Here is a 23800-nt window from a genome sequence, read left to right on the forward strand (position 1 = left end):
CCAGCTAGCATGAGACTGCCCTAGAAAGCTTTTTAGGATGTTATGCAATATAGAGCTAAATTAATTATTTGTAATGAAAGGATCTGTGTCCCTATAGCATCACAGAGACCTACTGGTACAGAGACCACACTCCCGAGCCTCACTGAGTGTAAATGTCAGGCAATTTAGGAGCAGACTGGCTGGTGAGATGGGAGCAATGAAAGCAAGGGAAGGGAAAAAAGAAAGAGAGTGAATGTGTGAGAGAGGGAGAGAGAGGCAGAGAAACAGAGAGGGAGAGATCTGCAAAGAAAGACTGCAGCAAAATGCAGCAAAATCCCCAACTCCTGTCCAGAGTGTGTCTGTCTCAGAAGGGAATCCTCCATCTCACACACGGCGTGTGCACTGCCTGCATCCTGTGCCTGAGCTGCTCTGGTGACAGCTGCACCCCTTAAAGGCACCAAAATCCCCATTTTGCAAATACAGCATTCTCAGCAGAACCATGGAGCGGCTGGGGGCTGCTTCCCTGCTCCAGCTGCAGCAGGAAAAGGCTTTGGAGGTGATCTTGTCCCCCCACATCTGGGCTCTGCACCCTGTCCTTGCTGCAGTTTCCCCAAGAACAAGTACTTCTAGTAAAAAAAAAAGACAAAACAACGTGGCAGTGTCAGCCCTGTCCTGCTTTGAGCCTGCTGGGGATGGGGATGTGGGAATGGGGATGGGGATATGTGGATGTGGCTGCAGGGGACAGTCCCTCAGCAGCCTCAGTGAAAACAGAGCCACAACCAGCAGCTCCATGGCCAGATAAAGGGATCTGAGCCCCTGGAGGTGCAGCCATTGCTGTTTCCCACCTCAGGCTGCCTCCATCCCATAATGGATCTCACCGTTCCCACTCCGCAGAGGAGGCTTCACTGCGGAACCAGCATCACCCCACAGGAGATGGTTTATGTACAGCAGGCTGCACAAGCAGGAGAGAAAGCTTCCACTGCTCCCTGGGGCTCCAGCTCCTGGGATTAGAGAGATTTGTCCACTTGAAAAAGCTGTCCTCTCTGCGCTGGGGGCTGTGCTGCTCGCACACAGAGCAGACAGACTGACAGCCCTCACCCCTGCTAGAGGCCACGGGGCTGGGAGCACCCTGGGCTGCCCAAACCCACCCTGTCCATCTCAGCACAAATGTGCCTGCTGGCTCCTGCTCAGGGCTAAATCACCTGCCAGGGCCCTTGGGAGCTGTGCTCAGCTCTTTCCAGCCACAGAGCCATAAATCAGCCGAGCGCTGGGGAGGAGGCAAGGGAAGGGTTAAAGACAGGGGCTCCATTACTCCATTACAGCCACACAGCTCCTAAATCTACAGAAGCAATAACAGATCCTCCTGCATGATTCAGTGATTCTGGGAAAGCTGAAATCCTGATCATGTTTTCCGCTCCTTTCTTTGCATTAGGAGCCACGGGGGTTATTTTGCTTATCTCTTGTAGCACAGCTTTGTTGTTTTTTCCCATCCAGGCATTTCCTGGTCTCCATCACCATAGCATCCGAGTGTTTATTTTATTGCATTTGTCACCTTGGGCTCATCTCCGCATAATGTGCTGGGGATGACAAAAGATTGCGAGGGAAATTGGTTCAGTGACACGCTCGGCTCTGTCAGGGCTGTGCAGATGTGAGCAGGACGGGGACCTGGCTCCTCTCACACTGCTTCACACTGCTCTCATTCTGCTGCCTGCAGTAACATCATTTTTGGGTGGTGTGGCAGGATTAGACCTGCAGTCCTGTCAGCTTCTCCTTTTGCCAAAAACCCCAAACCCAGCCAGCACAGAAGGGAGATTGCTCTGCCCAGCAAACCCCAGGGTCTGTCCCCTCCCCATCCTCCTCTCTCCTGCCCTGCTCTGCTGCTCTGAGCACTGCTCAGCACAGAGCCAGCAGCAGGGACAGTAACCAGGGCGATGGAGCCACAAGGAACAGCCTGCTGGAAATGCAGATTTTCCCCCAAATTTCCTGCACACAACACCCCAGAGGGGAGCAGTGCCAGAGGTGTGGGCACCCTGCAGGTGAGCAGCACCACAGGTGGCTCTGAGCTGCACAGGCAGGACCAGCAGTGAGACCCAGGAAGGCTCCAAAGGACACCCAGGTCTCATGAGCTCTGGGACAGGTCGGATGGATGCTGTTGAGAGCACTATAAGATGCCCACAAAGGTGCCCAGAGGTGCTGAGCACCCTGGCACAGCTGCTGAACTCACAGCCACTTTGCCAGCACTGCCCTGGGTTCCCCAGGCTGGCATAAATGGGCAGCAGAGCATCAGGGGTTTGCCAGGCTGCCCCCCTGCTCCTGCTGAGAGCCCCAGGCCCTGGGCTTGGCCATCAAATGCTGCTTTTACTGTACCACAGCAGGGCTGGAAGGGGAGAGAGGCTCCCAGGGGCAGCTGAGCTGCCTTTGAGGAGGAAACACTCCCTGCCACATCCGTGTGTCACAAACCTCCCGGGGCTGGATAAAAACCTGCTCCAGGAGAGGCACCAAACCAGCCCCAGGCACCGAGAGCAGCTCAGGGAGCTCCAGCCCCAGCCAGGGCTCCTCAGGCCTGCCCCAGGCACGTCAGAGGGGAAAGGACCACGGAGCCCTTATGTTTTATATTCTGCAAATCCGTGAACTGAAAACCTTTGTGTTTTATTGACCCACTTCGCTAATCAAAATTAATTACTTCATATTTCACAGGATAACTTGGCATTATGCAAATGCTCCAGCCATATGTGCTGCTGCAGTGCCGAGCTGAGCTGAGCTGAGGGGGCCAGAGCCCCCCACCACCCGTGCAGGCTGCAGGGATTTCCCACCCCAACACAACACAAAACAACATCCCAGAGAGGACCAGGATAAAGCCAACAGGGGGCTGGGACAGCTCCGTTTGTGCTCGGGCGGCCTGGCCAAGGACGTGGGGAACAAGGGCAGGGGACACTGCTGGCTGAACGAGAATCGGCCTCGGCTGAAGAGCTGAACATGAGAGAAGTGACAGCTCCAACAGCCACGAGCTCTTCCCACCAAGGACAGATCCAGACATTACCTGCAAGGTTCTTTCGCTGATTAATGAAGAAGCAAAAAACGGTTCCCGTGCACCCAGAGTGGGGCTGGGCACCGGCACCAGTGGGAGCAGCTGTCCCTGCAGTGCCCGGGCCTGTCCGTGCCCTCCGCCAGGCTGGCAGCCCCTCACAGCTCATCCTTGTTCTGCCCCGGATCCCGGGGCTCCCCCTGCTCCACGGGCACCGACCCCGGGGCTGTCCCGGCCGCTGACCCCGCACGCACCCGGGGGGCACCCGCAGCCCCCGGAGCCAGGCACGGACACCCGGGGGGCACCCACGGGGCACCCACGGCCCTGCACACACCGGTGGGTGCAGAGCCCGCACACAGCCGCGTGTGCACCACAGCCCGCACAGCCTGCACACACATGCACACACACGCACACACATCCCCGCACATCCCCGCAGCCCCTCCCCGCACAGTATCCCCTGCCCACGCGCGCTCCCGCCCACGGACACACGGACAGACGGACACAGGCGGACGCACGGACACACACGGACACACGGACACACACGGACGGACACACGGACACACACACGGACACACGGACGGACACACGGACACACACACGGACGCACGGGCGCGCTGTCACGCCCGCAGCCCCAGCCCCGCACGCTCTCGCTCTCGCACTCGCTCCCGCCGCGCTCCCACGCGGTTCCCCCGCCCGGGCCGGGATTCCGCGCTCCGTGACGCCCCGCGCCGCCCCGCCCGGCCGCCATAAAAGCGGCGGCGCCGCAGCGGAGCCGGAGCGGGCCCGGAGCGAGCGGAGCCGAGCGGAGCCATGGCCGCGGGGCCGCCCGGCAGCCGCCTCCTGCCGCTGCTGCTGCTGCTGGGGCCGGCGCTCGGCCAGGGCCTGGGGCAGACGCGCTTCATCTGCACCTCGGTGCCGCTGGACGGGGACGTGTGCGCCGCCTCGGCGCTGGGCACCGGCTCGGCAGAGGAGCTGAAGGGCACCGTGCTGCAGCTGCGGGAGACGGTGCTGCAGCAGAAGGAAACCATCATGAACCAGAAGGAGACGATCCGCGAGCTCACGGCCAAGCTGGGCCGCTGCGAGAGCCAGAGCGTGCTGGAGCCGCCCGGCGAGGGAAAGGGCAGGAAGGGCTTTTCCAAGAACACCATGGGCGACCTGTCGCGGCCCGCCGCCGCCGAGACCCTCAGCCAGCTGGGGCAGACGCTGCAGTCGCTGAAAACCCGGCTGGAGAACCTGGAGGTACGCGAGGAGAGCCGGGGAGCCGCACAGCCGGGCACCGGGAGACGCGGGGAGCCGGGGCAGCCGCGCATCCCAGCGCGGGGAGCGCGGAGCCGGGGCAGCGGGCAGCCCTCGGAGCCGGGGCAGCGGGCAGCCCTCGGAGCCGGGGCAGCGGGCAGCCCTCGGAGCCGGGGCAGCGGGCATCGCTCGGAGCCGGGGCAGCGGGCAGCCCGCGGAGCCGGGCAGCGGGAGCCGCCTCCCGGTAATAACATCCCGGCTCCTCTGCTCGCCCCTTGCAGCAGTTCAGCAGGATGAACTCCTCCAGCCAGACCAACAACCTGAAGGACATCCTGCAGAACAAGATCGATGACCTGGAGAAGCAGGTGCTGTCGCGGGTGAACAGCCTGGAGGAGGGCAAGCTCAGCCCCCGCAACGAGTCCGAGGAGCGCGGCAAGATCGAGAGCACCCTCACCTCGCTGCACCAGCGCATCAGCGACCTGGAGAAAGGTACCGGGCGCTGCCCACCCCCGGGACCCCTGGAGCTCCCCCGCCGCCGGGACCGGGCGCTGCCGCCGACGCGGGCGGATCCGCCGAGCCCGTCCCGTTCCCTCCCCGGGATCGGTCCCTCTCCCCCAGCTTGGCTGTCCCCGCGGCAGGGTCGGGACCGGCCGATCGCTGAGGTCCCTCCCTGCCCAAACCCTCGCTCGGTGGCTCCCGGGGCCGCCGGTGCCCGCGGGCTCGGTACCGGGGACGCTCCGGGCGCTGCCCGCCCCGGGGATTAGGGAGCCGCGCGGCGCCGGAGGGATTTGCTCCTCGCTGCCATCTCAAGGCCCGTTACATAACGGGGTGGGGAGGGGGGGAACCCCCAAAGGGGCGGGAAGGGGGCCCGGCAGGAGCCCACCGCCCCCGCGCTCCCGCAGGCCAGAAGGACAACCGGCCCCCGGACAGGTTCCAGCTCACCTTCCACCTGCGCACCAACTACATGTACGCCAAGGTGAAGAAGAGCCTGCCCGAGATGTACGCCTTCAGCATCTGCATGTGGATCAAATCCAGCGCCTCCCCCGGCATGGGCACCCCCTTCTCCTACGCCGTGCCCGGGCAGGCCAACGAGCTGGTGCTCATCGAGTGGGGCAACAACCCCATGGAGATCCTCATCAACGACAAGGTAGGGCCCGGGGCCGCGGGGAGGGCTCTGGGCTGGGGGGCGGCGTGGGGGGACCCCCGAGTGACCACCCCGACCCCGCTGCCCGCCCGCAGGTGGCCAAGCTGCCCTTCGCCATCAACGACGGCAAGTGGCACCACATCTGCGTCACCTGGACCACGCGGGACGGCGTGTGGGAAGCGTACCAGGACGGCACGCAGACGGGCAACGGCGAGAACCTGGCCCCCTACCACCCCATCAAGCCGCAGGGCGTGCTGGTGCTGGGCCAGGAGCAGGTAAGGCCGGTGCCCCGGGGGGACGCGGGCAGCGGTGCCGGTGCCGGTGCCCCGCTGACCGCGGCCCCTCCGCAGGACACGCTGGGCGGCGGCTTCGACGCCACGCAGGCGTTCGTGGGGGAGCTGGCCCACTTCAACGTGTGGGACCGCAAGCTGAGCCCGGGGGAGGTGTACGGCCTGGCCACCTGCAGCTCCAAGGCACTCGCGGGCAACGTCATCGCCTGGGCCGAGGCCAACATCGACATCTACGGCGGGGCCACCAAGTGGACTTTCGAGGCCTGCCGCCAGCTCAACTAGGGCCACGGACAAGCGAGAGAAACCTCCTCAGCGGGTTCTTTTATTTATTTATTTGTTTCCTCCTTGTTTTGCGCAAAAACGACCGAGAACGAAGCCACCCGACTCGTCCCGGCGGCGTGGATGCTCCGGCAGCGGGGCGCCCGCCCCCGGAGCCCCACGACCCTCCGGTTTCTGTCTTGCCAACGTCCTTCAACGCCTGCGTGCCTTGGCCTGGCGCGGCTGCGCCCCCCCCGCCGCCCCCCGGCCCGGCCCCCGCTTCGCCGCCGCTTCCCTCGGGCACCGGCGCCTGAAAAGGCCGCGGGGCCCGGCCCGGAGCCCGCCCGGGGCTCCTCTCTCTGCCCAGCCTGACCCCCGGGACGCCGCTGCCCCCGGAGCTGGGGGAGAGCTCTGACATCCCCCCCGCCCAGCTGCGCTCCCACCGGGACCCCGAGGAGGGGCGACCCCTCCGCTGAACCCCCTGAGGAGCCGCCCCTGCCCCGGAGCCCCTCCCGGGCACCACAGCCATAGCCCCGGGCTGCGGCGGGCACCAGGGGACCCCCGGCCCCGCTCCCCGACCTGCCGCACTCAGGTACCCCCGGCCCCGCCGCCTGCAGCCCCCCGAGGCTCCTTAGCTGGTGACAAATAGCCTTTACCGTCCCCTCCAGCCCAGCTCCCACTGACAGGTCTGAAGCCTTTCTGCTTTTGATAATACACTCTCTTGTTTCTCTTACTGTAAAGGGAAGTTTATTACCAATAATAAAAAAGGGTATTTTTATGAAGATAAAAAAAGTATATATATAGAATTATCAGTGCTCCCTGAGAAAAAAAAAAAAAGTGCTTTGAGATTCTGCAGGATAAAAAGAGATAAAGAAGCGTATTTTGAGATAACAGATGCATTTTGTATGGTTTCCTTTTCTAAACTCCTGGTTTGTACTACAGATTGCAGAAATCACTCCCCAGCCCCCCTCCTGCCCCCCCTGGGCGGCAGCGGAGGAGGAGGCAGAGAATTCACCCGGGGCTCCAGAGCCTCACGACCAACTCCAAAGATGCGGCAAAGACACGGACGGAGCGGCAGGGCCGGGAGCTGCCCCGGCCGGGGCTGGGAGCTCGGAACCTGCCCCGGCACCCCCGAGCCAGACCCCGCGCACGGCTCAGGGCAGCGGAGCCTCGGCCGTGCTCTTGGTGCGAGAAAATAAACCCCGAACCATCGAGAGTTAATTTGAGTTCCTCCCAAGCCCCCGTCCACATCGGCGAGCACAGGCACAACCTGCTGAGAACAACAGCGAGACCACGGCACGGGTTTAACTCCAGCCCCAGGTGCGTTGGATTTGCCAAAAAACCACGAAAGGGTGTGATGTCAACGCGTGTACATAGTGTACAGTAGGGGAGAGAATCGATGTATCTTAATTTGTCATTATTTTGCTAACCAAAGCTGTACATTTTTCCTACTCCTGGCTCTGTCTCCTTTGGGATTTGAAGGGGTTCTGACCCCCCGTGCATCCGGCCCGCATCGGCAGTTCTGACAATGCACTGTTTCTACGGATTCTCATGCTTTTTCCATTTTATTGCTGGGATTACATGAATTGTTGACTTTATTTTTACACAATAAAGCGTGAAGAAAGACACCGGCCTCTCTCTCATGTGTCTGTTCCCTGAGCAGCCAGGGCTCAGCAGCTTGTCTTTTTCCACAGGAAGGTTCTGTGCCTGCACGAAGCGGAGATTTCTGCCCAGTTCCTCTCGGAGCTGGCTCAGGCACTCGCTGAGCCTCTGTGCCAGGCTGTCTCCCTCTCCTGTTCCCTCTTTCCCTGCTTTATGTAACACGCCACACTAACTGATGTGTTTTTCCCTCGAGCCGCTGTCTGGAGCTCCCTGTGGGTCCTGCCGGACGGGGACAGGCCAGCGCAGTGTCCCCAGCGCTGTCCCCGGGAGCTGCAGCCTCCCCCTGACCCACAGGAATCGCACCGAAGGTGCAGGGAGGAAAAGCATCATTTACCCCTTGTAGGCAGCCCAAAGGGATCTCCCGCACAGCCCACCCAAAACGCCCCCATCCCGCTGCAGATGGGGACGGGAATGGGGTGGATCCAGCCCGGGACATGGGACAGCGGCGGGGACACGGGGACAGCCCCGAGGGACGCAGCTGGGGGAGTTCAGCAGAGCCCTCGCTGCTGCCACAGCTGGGGACAGCGACCCTCAGCTCACCGGGCTGGGGTGGCCACAGGGAGGGTCACAGCAGTGACCACCGGAAGGGTCACTTTCACACCGAAGGCCACAGACAGGAGCAGAGTGACAAGGGCTGGGCACACTGGGGAGGGGACAGCCGGCACTGGGAATCTGCTGGGGGCGAGAGGAAAGGTGGGACACAGGGGAAAGGTGGGACAAAGGGGAAAGGTGGGACACCAGAGCTGTTTCAGGACACTCCACTGAGCCCACGGGCACAGCCGAGGGTGATGTGCCACATCCCACACTCGGGGATGGGATGGGATGGGATGATGATGATGGGATGGGGGCTGAGGGAGCGGCAGGAACTCCCACACTCAGCAGGTAACCAACCCTGCCCATTGCCTCCGGGCTTCCCGGGGCTGCGAGCGACCCTCGAGCTGCTCTTGGCCCCCCAAACCCTGCGGGTATCGATGGGAGCGCTCAGCTCAGGCATCGAGAGGCAGAGCAGCCCCGGGCAGGGCCATCCCTGTCCCCATCCCTGTCCCTGCCGCAGCTCCAGGCACGGCCCCAGCAGTGCCAGCTCCTGCGGGAGGGAGGGAGGAAAGGAAGGAGGATCCTGGCAGCGTGAGGAGCAGCCCGGCCCATCAATCTCACACCGTCCTGGCACTCCCGCAGCACCGGGAGCGCGGCTCGGGTTTGGTGGCAGCAGCTCTGCGGTGACAGCCAGCCCCGAGCTGGGAGCAGGGAGCGCTGCCCGCCCCGAGCGCTAAATCCAGCAGCTCTTAGAGCAGATGGAGATCTTGGGCTGCGTGAGGACAGGCCCAGGAGCCGGGAGATGGCTCACAAACACCGCCGGGGGCCAGGGCCGGTTCCTAAGGGCAGGAGCAGCTGGGATTTCCAGCTCTGATCCGGCTGCTCTGCAGGCGCACGGCAGGGAGCGCCGGGCCGGGCTCCCTCCATCCTGCATCCTCCTCTGGGGCTCCCAGGGGTGGCAGGACGTGATGGGGAGAGCAAAACTGAAACACGCTGCGTTTTACAGCGAAACAGCCCCGAAAAAAGGAGCCAGCGTGTCCTGGAACGGCCTTTCCCCCTCCCTGCGAGCACGGGAGCGCCCGGGGCCGCCTGCGAGCGGAGCTGCCTGCGGCAGCGGGACCGGCAGCGTCCCACAGCATCATCACCACCATCACCATCATCCCCAGCATCACCGCGCAGCCCGCGGCGGGCCTGGCGCTTCATCAATGCCGGTGTCGGATTAATTAGCAGCGAATGTGTCACGGCGCGGCGGCTGCGGGAGCACATGGCTGCGGGAGCCCCGGATTAAAAATGCATGAGGCAGGAACGAGGGACAGCCCCGACAGCCAGGGGGGCTCCGCTCCCCGCATGGGCACGGCGGGGCCGGGGAAACCACAGCAACGGCGGGCACGTGGCTGCAGAAAGCGCTGTGCCTGCGCTCCCAGCGGGGCTCAGGGGGATGGAGATCCTCTCCTCTCTAGCACGGAGCTGGTGGGAGGGCTGGACATCCCTTCCTCTCTAGCGGAGCTGATGGGGGGTTCTACATCCCCTCATCCCCAGCATGGAACCCATGAGCGGTTCTACATCCCCTCCTCCCTAGCACAGAGCTGTGAGGGGCTGGACATCCCCTCCTCTCTAGCACAGAGCTGATGGGGGGTTCTACATCCCCTCATCCCCAGCATGGAACCCATGAGCGGTTCTACATCCCCTCCTGCCCAGCCCGGAGCCGGGAGCAGCAGCATCCCAGGGGGATCCCGGCCCTGGGGCTCACAGCAGCTCCAGCCTGAGCTCCCCGAGCGGGGCCGAGGGGCTCTGGGCACCACGGGGAGGGTCCAGAGAGCACCCGAGGCTCCCCAGGGACACCGAGGGGCTCCAAGAGCCGCCCTCAGGCTGGCACGGGAGGAGGAGGGCAGTGGGGCGGGCAGCAAACACTGCAGCCGGACAGGGCTGGGGACATCCCGGTCGGGGAGGATGAGGATGGGATGGGATGGATCCCTGTGTGAGAGGGCGGGGGAACAGGACCGAGCCGTGCCAGGGCCGAGCCCGGGGCACCGCGGGCAGCTGGACACGGCCCCGGGCACCGAGTCAAGGCCGACAGAGCGTTCCGGTCACGGCCGTGAGTCACGGGCTGCGACCGCGGCCCTCAAATGCCACTCGGGAGCCTTGGCTGGCACAGCACCGGTTCCTACAGCCGAGGCACTGCCCGGGCATCCCGGCCAGCACGGAGCCCTCCTCCCTGCGGGGAACACAGCCAGAACCGGCAGTCCCAGAGCCAGCGCTGCTGTTCACACCCTGCAGCCTGCCCACGGTGCTGCTGCCCCAGCCAGGCTGGCACAGGACACCCCATCCCTGCCCAGCGCAGGAACGCGGGGCTGCCCCCGGCTCTGCCTTCTCGCAATCTTGTCACAGCCTTTCCCCGGCTCCTCCTCCTGCGATTTTCCAGCTGCTGTCACACGTCACCTTGGCAGCTGCTGCCTCCATCCTTCCCATCCATCCCGGCGGATTATGGAGGCGCTGGGATCCCAGACCCCGCCGAGGAGCTCTGGGCGGATCCTCCTCCGGCTGGGGGTCCCGTGAGGGGTCCCGAGCCCATCCTGGGGGCGCAGAGGGGAATAACAGCCCGTGTCCCACCGGAGGGTCCCCAGCCAGCCCCGCTCCGCCCTGGGACAGCCCGTGGGTGTGCACGGAGCAGAGGCAGACTGTCTTCCCAAAGCTGATTAAAAATAGATGCAGCATCAAACTAATTATGGAGATTAATTAGCATTTGTGGAGCAGAGCGAGCACAGGAGGGGGCACACGGGGAGGAGAGGGTGGTGCAGCGGGGTCAGAGCCCATCCTGTGCTGCCCCAGCGCCCCCGGCGCTCCCCAGGGGTATCGGGGCAGCACATCTGGGGGCTCCCCAGGCCCCCACTTCCCTCCGTGTCAGCAACAGATGCCAAACCCCACGGCGCTGCTGAAATGAGGTCAGCGATGGCCTGCGGCACGTTGGAGCATCGCTCACCCTGCCAGGGCTGCGGGGCGAGGTGCCCAGGGCAGCCGGGGCAGGAGGGATGGAGAGCTCCGGAGCTGCCCACAAACCCCTCGTGCCCGGAGGGGCGAGCAGGGCTGCAGGGTCAGCGCTGGTGGAAGCTGGGAATGGCAGCACCCGAGCATCCCACACTGGAACCTGCCCCCCAACACCTGACGGGGCTGTACAGCCCCACAGGGACACGGCGGCGCTGATTTGTTCCTTCTGGAAAGCGGAGCAGGACCCCAGGTGCCCCCTGTGCTGGTGCCCACCCCCTGCTCACACAAAACCTCCCCTCGCGGGAGGTTTCGGGCACCGATGCTGGATTTGGGATGCAGCTCCTGCTGCAGCTCTGCTGCCCTTTCCAACCCGGCCTCGGGAGCTGCTCCGTCCCGGCGCATTTGGCAGGGCCCGGGCAGGAGAATTGGAAAGGAAAGGAAAATCCTCTTTGCAGCAATGGATGGGATGTGGAATTTATCCACCTGCAGTGAGGAGGCTCGGGGGGACCGCACAGACCCGCCTGACCGAGGGGCTTTGGAGGGGGACTCAGCTCAGAGGTGGCGCCGCGAGAGGCCGGGATGCTGTCCCCAAGGGACGGGGATGCTGTCCCCAAGGGACGGGGATGCTGTCCCCAAGGGACGGGGATGCTGTCCCCGAGGGACGGGGATGCTGTCCCCAAGGGACGGGGATGCTGTCCCCAAGGGACGGGGATGTCCCCAAGGGACGGGGATGTCGTCCCCAAGGGACGGGGATGCCCCTCGGGTGAAGCAGAGCCCGGCTGCAATCCTGCCCTGCCTCGGCAGTTCAGGCACGAGCAAGAGCCACATCGAGCTAATTGGATCCCAGTTTACCGCAAACAAAGAGAAGGCAGGTGACATTTACCTAGCGGAGTAATTGATATCCGAGTAATTTGTTGGAGTAACCTCATTACACGCCAGCTGGATTTCCACACCCTCCCAATCCCACTCATTACAAACAAGGTTTGTGTGTTAATCAGAGCGCTTTAATCACGGCGCTGCCCACCATCCCTCCGGCAAGTTACAAAGCCGCCAGATTTATCACAGACTCTAAACGCTCTCCCAAGGATCGCTGGGGATTTGAGAGCAGGCAGCGCTGCTCCTCGGGAAAACAGCGGATATTTGTCCCTGAAGCGATGCACGGGGGCAGAGCCGGCTGCGGCACCTCCTCTCCTCCCTTCCCGCGGGCTGTCCCTCCATCCCCGGCCCGGCTACCGCCGCCTCCTCCTCCTCCCCGCACAGGCAGGAGCCGCTCCCTCGCCAGACACGCGGCTCCAGCCACAACACGAGCCGGGAGCCGCCGGTGGAGCCTCCCACGCGGGGAGCGCGGGGCTCCGGAGGCCCACGAACACAGCCCCGGCTCCGAGATGGAGCTGCGGGGTCGGAGGGCAGCCCCACGAACCGAACCCCACGAACCGAGTCCCCCGAACACAGCCCCGGCTCCGAGATGGAGCCGCGGGCAGCCCGGCGCTCCAGAGCTCCCGGAGCGCAGCCCCGCAGCAGCCCGAATTGCTGCTAGCATAGTCCGGGGTAAGGAAGCAGAGAGGATCTTAGCATAGCAACTGGAGATGTTTTATTCAGCCGCACATGGCACAGAGGGTCTGCGCTTTCTCTCTACGGGCCCTGGGGGCTGACTCTGCTGTCGGGGCCAAGCAGGGAACAGGGAAGGGGTGGCTCAGGGACAGACACAGGGACAGGGGAAGGAGCCAGCGGGGTCTGACGGCTGTTTGAGGGGAGCCCCTCGTGCCTCCCCAGAGCAGGGAATGCCCCAGGGTGTCCCCACAGCCCCACGAGCAGAGCCCTGAGCTCCGAGCAGTGCCCAGCTGGGCTCCGCGGGCACGGGCACGCTGTGCCAAGGAAAGCAGGGAAAGAAAAGCGCGTTCCTAAGGAAACATCCTGCACCGAGCCCCCGGGGCGGGAACCGGCCCAGGAATCCATCACGGGCTGCTCCCACAGCCTCGCTTCGTGGTTCCAAAGCTGATCCCGGGTGGGGACAAGGCGCTCCCAGCGTGTCCCCATGGACGGACCCGGCTCATGGGGACACCCAGAGCATCCGGGGCTGCCCCCCCGAGAGCAGCCACCCCCTGCACCTCTGCTCTGCCCCCTCCTCCTGCAGCCCCTGAGGGGTCTCAGGGCCGGCTCTGCTCAGCAGCAGCGGCTCCTGGGCTACCAAAGGGCAGGGAAGGGAGCAGCTCCAGCCCCCAACAGGAGAGATCTGTTACCCCTCGGATTTGCTGCCTTGCTTGGGGCTGAGCCCTGCACAAGCTGCTCCATCACCCTAATGACACAGCTCATAATCATCTCATTTGCTATTAATTTGCTTGTCAAGAGAAATTCCACTCATTTGCTTTTAATTAATGGGGCCTCAAAATAAAGCCGGGGGGGGGGCTGGCGGGGCGCTGGTGAGAGGATCAGGGAGGATCAACCAACACCAACAACGGGAAGAGCAGTTGGGGGGAGAACTATTTATAGGACAAAAGGAAGGGGAATATTAAAAAAAAAGGACAAAAGGACAAAGAAAAGGAACCAAAAGCCCTGCAAGGGAGCGATGACGTTTCCCAGCTCCCTCTGCACACCCGGCTCTGCCCAGGAGCCACCACATCCAAGAGGCCTCAGCTGCCACGGGAGGGAGGCAGCAGCACTAAAAGCGCCCATTTCGAGCCCAAAGCTGGGGAATGCTCCGAGGTCCAGGGGACACAGCTGTGCCTGCCAGCCCCACACACACCAAAGGCTCCGGGAATGGGGGGAGAGAGGGGCTCAGCTGCTGGGCCCAGCTCCACAGCCAGGGCGAGCACCCAGAGCTGCAGCTGGACCTGGTTTGGGGAGCCAGGAGCGAAAGAGCCCCTCCTGAACCCTCCCAACCGAGCCAAAGGGAACGGGGGGCAGGGAGGGGGGAAATCCCCGTGAAACGCTTCCCCCGTGCTCACCAGGAGCGTCCCAAAATACAAACCCTGAGTCACAGGAGCTCAGACTGCACAGGCAGCACCTACACTGCCACAGGCTCCAGACACGGAGGTGGGAGCTCATCCCACCCAGCCTCAGGCACCTGGCACGGCCGCCTCAGAAACCAGCGAACAAACAGAGCTGCATCCTAGAGCAGCTCCTCTCCCTCTCCTGGGACCAGGATAAACAAGGCAGGCGCAGGGATCCTCCTTCCTGCTCTCCAGGACACAACAGGGGGAACAGATCCAGAGAAGCTGCAGCAGAGCCATTCAGCACCTGGGAGTCAGGAACACAAGCCCAAAGCAGTTCTGCCTCATTTGTCACCCAGGAGCCGTCCCTGGGCAGCCCCAGCTCCATCCCTGCCCCACAGCTCATCCCCAGCACCTCCACACAGCCAGCCCAGGTGGAAACGGTGAGAGAAACCCCCCTGGTGATAACAGGAGGATTCACAACCAGTCAGCAATAACCGTTCTCTGATTCCAACAAGGTACACCCAGAAAAGCCAATCTCCAGCAAACAGAGAGTTAAAAAAGACAAGCCATCTATGAGTTTATTTCGAAGGACACTCAAGCTCCAGTCTCTGAGTTTCTGTTAAGAGGTTTCGAGCATTACAAAGCGATTTTCCCTTCCCAGGGTTATAAACCAATTAGATAAAGACCAAGTTAATCCCTTATTGTGTCCAAAGAGCCACAAGCAGACACCAAACACAGAGATTAGTCCCTTCCCTTAGGAAGGGCTGAACTGCCACGTTTGGGCAGCTGGGAGAGCATCCCAAAGGCACAGAGCCCCAGCAGGGCTCACAGGACACTGCAGCACCATCCCCTGCCCAGGTGACTCATCCAGAGTCACCTGAGCTCACCTGGGCTCGGGAGGAGCTCAGGGCCTCACCCCGAGGGAAGCCAGGGCAGTGATGCAGAGCTGGTTTTTATGCTGTAATTTTTTTATTTTTCACCTGATTTTCCCTCACCCACGGGCAGAGGCGGGGGGGGGGGCTCAGGCCAGCCAAGGACAGCAGAGTCCCCAGCCCTGGGTCCCTCACAGGCTGAGCACACGGAGCACACATGGATCCAAACACCCAGATCCCAGCAGGAGCACCCAGAGACAGACCCTGAGCAGCCACAGCCTCGTGTTCCTGCCTGAGCTGGGGTGGATTCCTCCAGCTCCCACCCAAACCACAGCTCTGGCTGCAGAGCCTGCCCTGACCAGCCCACCCCAAAGCTCCCACTGTCAAATACCAACCAGAAACACAGAAAAACATCACCAATGGATCAGGGATTAAAACCACAGACATTAAAAGTGAGATGAAAGCCAGACACTCACCAGGGCAGGAGGAGCCACAGTCCCACACTCTGAAGGTTCCCCTGCTCTGCCAGGGCCAGCCTGGAGGAGCTGCTCCCCTCAGAGCCAAATGAGGAGCCCCATTCAGCACACCTGGCTCAGTCTGCACCCACAATGAGGAGCCTCATTCAGCACACCTGGGTCAGTCTGCACCCACAATGAGGAGCCCCATTCAGCACACCTGGCTCAGTCTGCACCCACAATGAGGAGCCCCATTCAGCACACCTGGGCTGAACCAATGGTGTCACTCAGAATTTGGGATGACCCTCCCAGCACAGGCCAAATCAGAAACCCAGGTGATTCCCTGGTGTTCTGCCATGAGCTCCGGGAAGGAGCTGTCCCCTGCCCACCCTGTCACTGGTGCCTGAATCTGTGACAGGCGTTAGGACACTGTCCCCATGGCCAGAGAAGTCACTGTCTGTGTGGGGCTGGAATGAGGAATGAACGGATCCCTGCTGCCTGTGGCTGTCCCACCCTGCTCCCTCAGGCCAGGGCAGAGGAGGTTCTGTGTCCTTGCAAGGAGGGGACATGGCTGTCCCTGTTTCCCCTGTCCCCAGCGGTGCCAGGACAGCCCCAGCCCTGCCCTGCTGGCCCCAGGATTTGTCACTTCCCCCCTTTCCCCACCTGGTTCAGACCCAACACAGCAGAGACACAACGGGCTGGGCTTTGTCCTCCCCACCCACAGCAGCTCCAAGACAGAAAAGAACAAGAGTTGTACAACAAATTTATGCAAAATGGAGGTGAAACAGCCCACAGGGCCCCTCCCCACCCCCATAAAGCTGCCATCTTCTTCCTCTTCAGGCTGGAATCTTGCACAGCCACACCAGGATCTCCCAGAGCACCTTCTGCTCTTCAGAACAGTCAGGAACCACCTGCCAGCCCCAGCCAGGACCCCACACCTTGGAGCAGCTTTGGTCCTGCAGGATGGACCAGGGCTGAGGATGATTTGGGCACAGAAGCTCTGGGCTCTGCTCCTCAGGCTGAGCTGGGGCTGGGCCAGGTGTCCAGGCTGGCATTTGGGCACCTGGAGCTCTCTGTGTGCCAGGAATGGCCTCCTCATGCCCCTGGGAGGCTGATGGGTGATGGCTCCTGCCATCCCTTCCCCTGAGATGATCCTTCCTCCAGGAGAGCTGCAAGTGGGGCTGCTGCTCCCCATCATGTGCAGGGGCAATGGAGAGCCCAGGCTGCAGGGACAGGGGAAGCTGCTCCAAAAACAGAGGGAAGGGAGGTGTGGTGGCACACACAGGCTGCCTCTGCAGTGCCTCAGCACCTCTGTAAATCAGACCTGCAGCTGCACAACCCTGCAGCTGCACAAGGACTCCAGGGAGGTGCTGCAAACTCACACGTGAGCTTTGCTTGCACAAAGACTTCAACAGTACTGGAAAAGGAACCCTGAGAAATTCACTGCAAGGACTGTCCCTGAGCAGTGGCTGGTGCTGTGCTGTGGGGCACAGCCTGGCACAGCTGTCCCCAGGGTGGCACTGGGCTCCTGCACCCAGCAGGACTCAGCCTTGTGCAGGACAGGACCCAGTGAAGAGAAGCTCTGCACTTTCTTCTGGCACCATGCTAATCCTCTGATTCAGTCTCGTTTTTGCTGCAGGGACACAAATGAGAAAATAGGAAGCAGTTTTACAAGAAGTAGAAGCCAACAGGCACAAACAACTGGCACTTGGTGAGTTGAGCTCCTGCAGCCCAGGGGCAGGTTTAGCCCTGCACTGACACCCAGCGCCCCACCTTATGTAAGAGAGGAGGACTCTGACCCTCCCCAGGGCCTGGGGCCAAAACCAGCTCCCTGCAGGTATTTCTGTCCCCCTCAGGTCACACCTGTGGGCGTTTGGCTTTGCTGAAAAAAGAGCAAATCCCTGCTGCCCTTGCCCAGCTCAGGACAGCGTGCGAGGCAGCGTGGCCACAGGGAGCAGGAATCACCTCCTGCAGGCTGCACACGTCCTCACCTCCCCACGAGCTCACCCGGTTACCCTGCCTGGACCCTTAATGCCATTAGTGCAGCTCATGGCGCAGCAGGTGCCCTCTGCCCACACACCCACCTCTGGGGGCTGGCAGGCACGGCCTGCAGCCCCTCCACGGGAGCACAGGGCTGCCTCCGCAGGTACTCCCTGGACCTGATGTCAGCCTGGAACAGAACAGGAGGAGGAGTGAGCATGGGCTGAGCAGCCTGGCTGTAACCCCAGTGTGCCCATCCACCCTGCTGTCAGCACATCCCACCAGGAACACACCAAGGAGAGCACCAGGCACACCCAGAGCTGTTAGGAAGCGCTGCTGGGCACTCACTGGGTGTTCCTGTCCCTACTCTGAGGTGTTTGCTCAGCCCTCCAGTGCTGCACGACACCAGCAGCGGACCCCTGATGCCATCACAGGCACATCCCGGGCTCCTGGACAACCTTGAGGAGTGGCAGTTGATTTTTACAGTCCTTCAAAGTTTTTCCTCTTTTAGAAACTCCTGTGCCATTTCCGAGCAGCTGCTGTGCCCACCTCAAAGGCAGAGTGTCTCTCCCCACCTACAAAGCAGGATGTGACCTTCCCAGCTGGAAAAGCTTCACAGTGTCTGGTGACGAGCTCAGAAATTGGGTTAACACATCCCTGGGGACTGTCCTTGAAGCTCTGCTGCTCTCCAGCCCGTGCTGCTGCCCAGGAGCCTCTCCTGCAGCCCCCAGGCCTTGGTGGAGGCCGTGCCTGCTGCTGGAACCTGCTCCACAACTGCAGAGCCTCCTGCCAGCTGAGAGGAGAGAGTTACGTAAGGGGTGGTTTGTTTGGGAGATTTTTTTCCCTCCTCTCTATAATTGGACAGTTTCATAACCAAACTGACAAATAACTTTGATCACTCTTCAGGATAAGCGATTACGTGATGCATTTTATAACCAGGCAAGGAAGCTGCTCAGTGGTCCCCACGGGCACAGCAAGGAGCAGGAGCCACAGCTACCAACTATTCTTCTAGGGAAGAAAATCCCCAAGCACATTGTGCTGAGAACATCAGCCAGTGCTTGATGAGGTGGCAGTTCCCAGGCAGGGCTCACTCCCAGCACAGCACTGGAGTCAGCTTAAGGTGCTGATTAACCACGGGCTAATCAATAAGATGGATCACTGCCCAGCAATAATCCTCACAGATCTGGGCTATTTTCAGAGGGGATCAGTGCTGCCTGTGGAAATGCTGCTTTGCCTGTTACCTGAGGGGTCAGGGTGGTCCCTGGGCACAGCAGGGTTGGAAGGGGTGCCCCCAGAGACAGCAGTGACTGCTGCCCAGTGCCAGAGAAGAGGCTGGTGCCCTGTCTCATTCTTCTGAGGGCAAGTGCTCAGCGTTTCACAGAGGGTGAGCTGCAGTCCTGCCCTTCCTGCTGGGCTGGAGCACCCTCAGGCTGTGCCAGCAGCGACTCCTGAGCCAGCACCAACCTGTTGGCACCCAGGGGCAGCTGAAGGAAGCAGCAAGTGAGCAGAAGGCTGGGCAGAACCTGACCCAGAGAGAGCAGAGCAGGCTCCTGGTGCAAGCCCTGGCAGCTGCAGAGTGGGCACAGGGAGCTGGGAATGAGCAGGCTGCCCCAGGGAGGGCACAGGGAGCTGGGAATGAGCAGGCTGCCCCAGGGTGGGCACAGGGAGCTGGGAATGAGCAGGCTGCCCCAGGGTGGGCACAGGGAGCTGGGAGTGAGCAGGCTGCCCCAGGGAGGGCACAGGGAGCTGGGAATGAGCAGGCTGCCCCAGGGTGGGCACAGGGAGCTGGGAATGAGCAGGCTGCCCCAGGGTGGGCACAGGGAGCTGGGAGTGAGCAGGCTGCCCCAGGGAGGGCTCTGACCTGTGCCAGCAGCAAGGGCAGCTCTCTCAGCAGGGCCTGGGCTGCTCCAGGGCCCCTCAGGCTGTGCTGGGCTGCACTGGGAGCTCCCTGCAGGGCCTCACCAGGAGCACAGCTCTGCTGCCTGGGCCTGGCACGTGGAACAAGGACTGAGTGGGATGTAAATACTGATTGCAGGTGACAAGGGCAGCTCATCCCCCTGCTTCCTCCGAGATCTCACTCCTCTCATCTGCACCACAGGCAGCTCCTTGGCAGCACAGCCACGCTGTGGGCTGAATGCAAATGGAAGCCTGCTGCTCCCTGCCTGGGTAATGTGCATTCCTGGGAAGCACCACATCCCCTGGAGCAGGAGCCCGAGCTGCCACAGCAGCTGCACTGCACATGCTGCCCTCACACAAACCCCAGGAGCTGTGCAAAGCTGAGCTCTCACAAACCACTTCATTTCCAGGGCTGCCAGAACTTCCAGAGCAGGACCTGGTGACCCACAGGTCTTTCCTGACACTGTAAGCATTTCTCCTATCAGGTCGGCAGTTTCTGGAGATGTACCATGGCAAAAAGGCCACGCCAGCCACCCATGGCAGGATTCTCCACAGCCTCCTACATCCCAACCCCAGCTGCAGGTGCTCAGGAGCTGAGGCTGTCAGCCCTGCCTTGCCAAGAGCTGTGGCAGTCACCACACAGAGGAAGCAGAGCAGGGACCAGTCTCATGGAAAGGTTCAAGTGTCCTCATCTCCTGCCATCCCTCTAGAGTAAACACACTCCCCTGTTGGATTTCTCATCTCTCTGTAAGAAAATTGATAATAATTCATTCCATCACTCCAAGAAAAAGGTCACAGGGAACTTGAAGAGTCTCCGAACATGAGCGAATGCTGGAGATGGCTGGAAGCGAAACGAGGGTGATGAAAAGCTCCAAGACACCTTTCTGTTTCCAAAGGGAACGCTTCTCCCTTCCCTTTGAACACAGACTGCAGAGCTGGCTCGAGCTCTGCAGAGGCATCTGTCCTGGCTGGAGCAGGTTACATAAGGAGCTCCAGCAGCCTCCCCCAGTCTGGCAGGTACTGGGGCTGGGACTGGGAACTGCAGCTCTGCTTGGACGCCCCAGGCTTGCTCTGCTCCAAGGAGTTCAGATTTTGGGGTAGTTTGTGAGCAGATCTCAGTTCCAGGGAACGCTGCAGCTCTGGAGCAGCAGGGTCACCCAGCACTGCCCCGGGGGCTGCTCAGGTGGGCACACCCCTGATCCCCCAGCCTGGCACAGCAGCGATGCCAAGGGGCTGTCCCAGGGCAGTGTTAGGGACAGGGACACCCCAGGATCGCTCCTGGCTCTGGGCTGTGGAGCCACCAACAGCAGAGTGACCTCGGGCAGAAGGGAAGGCCAGGCCAGAAGTCCCAGAGGCTTTGAGCTCCTCCAGAGCCTTTCCCCGAGTTGTGCTGCGATTTCACACCAGCCCAGGCTGAGCCGCGGTGGCGGCTGCAGCCGGTGCCGGTGATGCAGTGCTGTCACCTGCTGGCTGCCGGCTCCGTGCGGCAGCGGGAGAGGCCCAGAGGGGCAGCACTGCGGCCGCGCTGGGCTCCAAGGGCCCGGGAAAGCTGCACTGCCAGCTCCTGGGGACTGGCAGCAGCGTGGCATCAGTCAGGCTGGCACTGCAGGCAGGGCTGGCAATGCTGCTGGGCACTGCTCAGGGGAACGGGCCTGGGAGGACCAGTGAGCACCACCAGGGGCTGGGGAAATGCCCAGCACAGGAGGGGCAGCTGAGGCTCTGAGCAGCCCAGGGCTCGGCAAACACTGCCCCAGGGGTGCCATAACTGTCCCGGGGGTGCCCGACCTGCCCCAGGGGCGCCATACCTGCCCCAGGTGTGCCACACCTGCCCCAGGGGTGCCAAGCACAGGAGGGGCAGCTGAGGCTCTGAGCAGCCCAGGGCTCGGCAAACACTGCCCCAGGGGCGCCATACCTGCCCCAGGGGTGCCGCACCTGCCCCAGGGGTGCCCAGCACAGGAGGGGCAGCTGAGGCTCTGAGCAGCCCAGGGCTCGGCAAACACTGCCCCAGGGGCGCCGTACCTGCCCCAGAGTGTGCCGTACCTGCTCCAGGGGTGCCCCCCATGCCCCAGGGGTGCCGCACCTGCCCCAGGGGTGCTGTACCTGCCCCGGGGGTGCCCCCCATGCCCCAGAGGTGCCCCTCCTGCTCCAAGCATGCCGTACCTGCCGGATGGGCTCCGGGATGCGGAAGCGGCAGCAGGCCCTGACCAGGGACACGGCCGTGCCCAGGCTCACCCGGTGGCCCACGGACACGTACAGGGGCCTGGAGCTGTTGCTGTGGCTCCGCAGCACCTGGGCAGCCAGAAAGGAGAGATCAGGCAGTGGAGAGGCTCGTTTGAACACACACAGAGGGGTACTGGAGTTAGGAGCCAGCCAGAGCCCTGGGGTGGGGTGGGGGCTCTGTGTTGGCAGCTCCCAGCCTTCCTGAACACTTTCCCCATCCCAGTGTCCCCGTGTCCCTTCCCCAGACGCCCGAGGCTGCTCGGGATGCAGGAGCTGTGCCAGCCCAGGCTGACAGCACCCACAGGAAGAGTCTCCCAGCTGCCTGTTCCTGCTCTGCTCTGAATCAGCCGCTCCCAGCCCGATCCCCGGGAGCTGCCAGGGAACTGGCACCTGTCCCAGGCTGCAGCTCACCATCCAGGCTGCTGGAGCACCTCAGTGCCACAGCCACGGACAGCAATGCTCCCAGCACCTGAGCTGCCAGCTCCCTGCAGCCACCTGAGCTCTCAGGAAGGGGCCAGCAGTGCCACTGGTCACCTGTTCTCACCTGCAGGGCATCACTGAGACAGCCCCACTGTGGAGAGGGACAAGGGACAGCTTACCATGCCCAGGACCTTCCCTGAGGTGCCTGTCAGTGGGAATGCCTCTCCTGACCTCTGCAGGGAACGAACCTGGAGATAAACACACACATCAGCTCATTAGCACGCCATTGTAGGTGGCTGTCCAAATTCCCCCGGGATGTGAAAAACCAAACCCCAGCCTGGCCTAACCTGCTCCTTGTGCAGCTCATCCCTGACCAAGCCATCCACGTGCAGGAGGTTCTTGGCCACGCCGATGCACGGCAGGTCTGTCAGCACTCCGAGGTGACACGCTATGCCAAACTCTGCCAACAAGGAGCCACTGTAGCTGCGGGACACCAGGCAACAGGAACGGCAAGGAGCAGCACAGGGCTCTGCAGGAACAGCCTACCTCTGGGATGGAGCAGGCCATTCCCATCCACCAGAAGCACCTGAAAAAGCCAAAGCACAAATGGTATTGCCTGGGCACTGAGAGCACTCCCAGGAGCAAGGAGGAGTCTCTCTTAGTTCCTCAATTCCCCCTGTAAGGCTCCTCCTGACTGCCTGACCCTGAAGCAGCAGCAGTGTGGGACTGGCAGTGCCCTGCACACACCATGGGCTCCCACTGCCACAGGAGGCCTGGCTGCTCCCAAATCCACATCCCTGCTCCCCAAGGAAAGGGAAGGGATGCTCCAGCACAGCTCTGCCCATGCCCCTCCCGCCCCAGCAGCTCAGGCTCCAGAGGGAGAACACCTTCCCTGGGATTCTGCAGCCCAGCTCGGGACAAGAGAAACAGCACACCTGAGGCTGGAGCTGGGGCTCCTCCTGCTGAAGTCTCTGCACAGCTTCCACCAGGACAGGCACCTCTCGGAAGGCGAGGAACCCGGCCACGTACGGGGCGGTGACGGGCACCATGCGGCAGTCCTGGTACAGCACCTGGGGCAGGCACGGACACCTTCCGCTGTGCCAGGCTGCTCCAGCCGTGTCCAGCCTGGCCTGGGACACTGCCAGGGATGCAGGGGCAGCCACTGCTGCTCCGTACCCCTGTTCCAAGGCCTGCCCAGCCTCTCTGTGAGCATTCCTCCCCATATCCACCTCCCGCCGCCCCAGACCCCGTGCCGGGCGGTACCTCGAGGTCCGGGTAGCTGAGCACGACCAGGGAGGCGCAGGCACGGCTCTCGTCCCCCTTGCTGTAGGACAGATCCACGCCTCCCACTCTGTGCAGCCCCGCGAACTGCGGCTGCTTCTGCCAGGGCTCCGTGTCCTCCTCCAGCACGCTGGCCCTCAGCCGGGCCTGCTCCCTGCGGGCCGGCCGCGATCACAGCGGGCCGCTCCCCGAGCCCCGTCCCGGACCGCGCCCCGTTCCCTCCCCGGGGAGCCGCAAACCTCAACCGGGGCCGGAGCACCGGCGGGTCGTGCCGAGGGTACCCGTGCCTTGTGGGGACGCGGGGCCGGGCAGCCCCGATCCCCGTTACCGCTCTCAAGAGGCGCCGCCGGCGGTCCCCGGGATCGGTCCCAGCCCGACTCCCGTTACCGCTCCCGGCCCCAGCCCCATTACTGCCCCAGCTCCGCTACCGCTCCCAGCGGCGCTGCCGGGCGGTCCCCGGGGACCGTCCCAGCCCGACCCCCGTTACCGGCTCCCAGCCCCAGCCCCGGACTCAGCCCCGTTACCGTTCCCAGCGGCGCCGCTGGGCGGGGGACGCGGCCATGGCGGCGCCGGGCCCGCCCGTCCCGCAGCGCCGCCGCTCCCCGGAAAGCGCGGCCGGGCGCGGCCGTT

General features: G+C 62.7%; 2 protein-coding genes across 4 annotated transcripts; one reads left to right on the forward strand and one right to left on the reverse strand.

The window, feature by feature from the left end:
• Window positions 1–485: 485 nt before the first annotated feature.
• Window positions 486–23769, reverse strand: ENDOV (endonuclease V). Of its 3 annotated transcripts, XR_010442308.1 has the most exons (11): window positions 23695–23769; window positions 23153–23324; window positions 22825–22959; window positions 22436–22475; window positions 22237–22349; window positions 22069–22137; window positions 21410–21538; window positions 17458–17543; window positions 15395–17006; window positions 858–980; window positions 486–605 (listed from the first exon to the last, which is right to left on the reverse strand). XR_010442308.1 is itself a non-coding variant. In XM_064728488.1 (9 exons), the coding sequence occupies exons 1-9, from the start codon at window positions 23730–23732 to the stop codon at window positions 16979–16981; spliced, it is 810 nt and encodes a 269-aa protein (XP_064584558.1). In that variant the 5' UTR covers window positions 23733–23769; the 3' UTR covers window positions 14562–16978. The 3 variants fall into 3 exon arrangements, 1 of the variants encoding a protein (XP_064584558.1); XR_010442307.1 differs by lacking the exons at window positions 486–605; window positions 858–980 and adding an exon at window positions 9796–10701; XM_064728488.1 differs by lacking the exons at window positions 486–605; window positions 858–980 and having other exon boundaries at window positions 14562–17006.
• On the forward strand, window positions 3648–7558 carry NPTX1 (neuronal pentraxin 1). The gene is made up of 5 exons (XM_064728617.1): window positions 3648–4243; window positions 4522–4729; window positions 5143–5387; window positions 5480–5659; window positions 5735–7558. The coding sequence occupies exons 1-5, from the start codon at window positions 3815–3817 to the stop codon at window positions 5954–5956; spliced, it is 1284 nt and encodes a 427-aa protein (XP_064584687.1). The 5' UTR covers window positions 3648–3814; the 3' UTR covers window positions 5957–7558.
• Window positions 23770–23800: the final 31 nt, after the last annotated feature.

This window comes from Zonotrichia leucophrys, chromosome 18 (assembly GCF_028769735.1).
Source record: "Zonotrichia leucophrys gambelii isolate GWCS_2022_RI chromosome 18, RI_Zleu_2.0, whole genome shotgun sequence".
NCBI lineage: Eukaryota > Metazoa > Chordata > Aves > Passeriformes > Passerellidae > Zonotrichia > Zonotrichia leucophrys.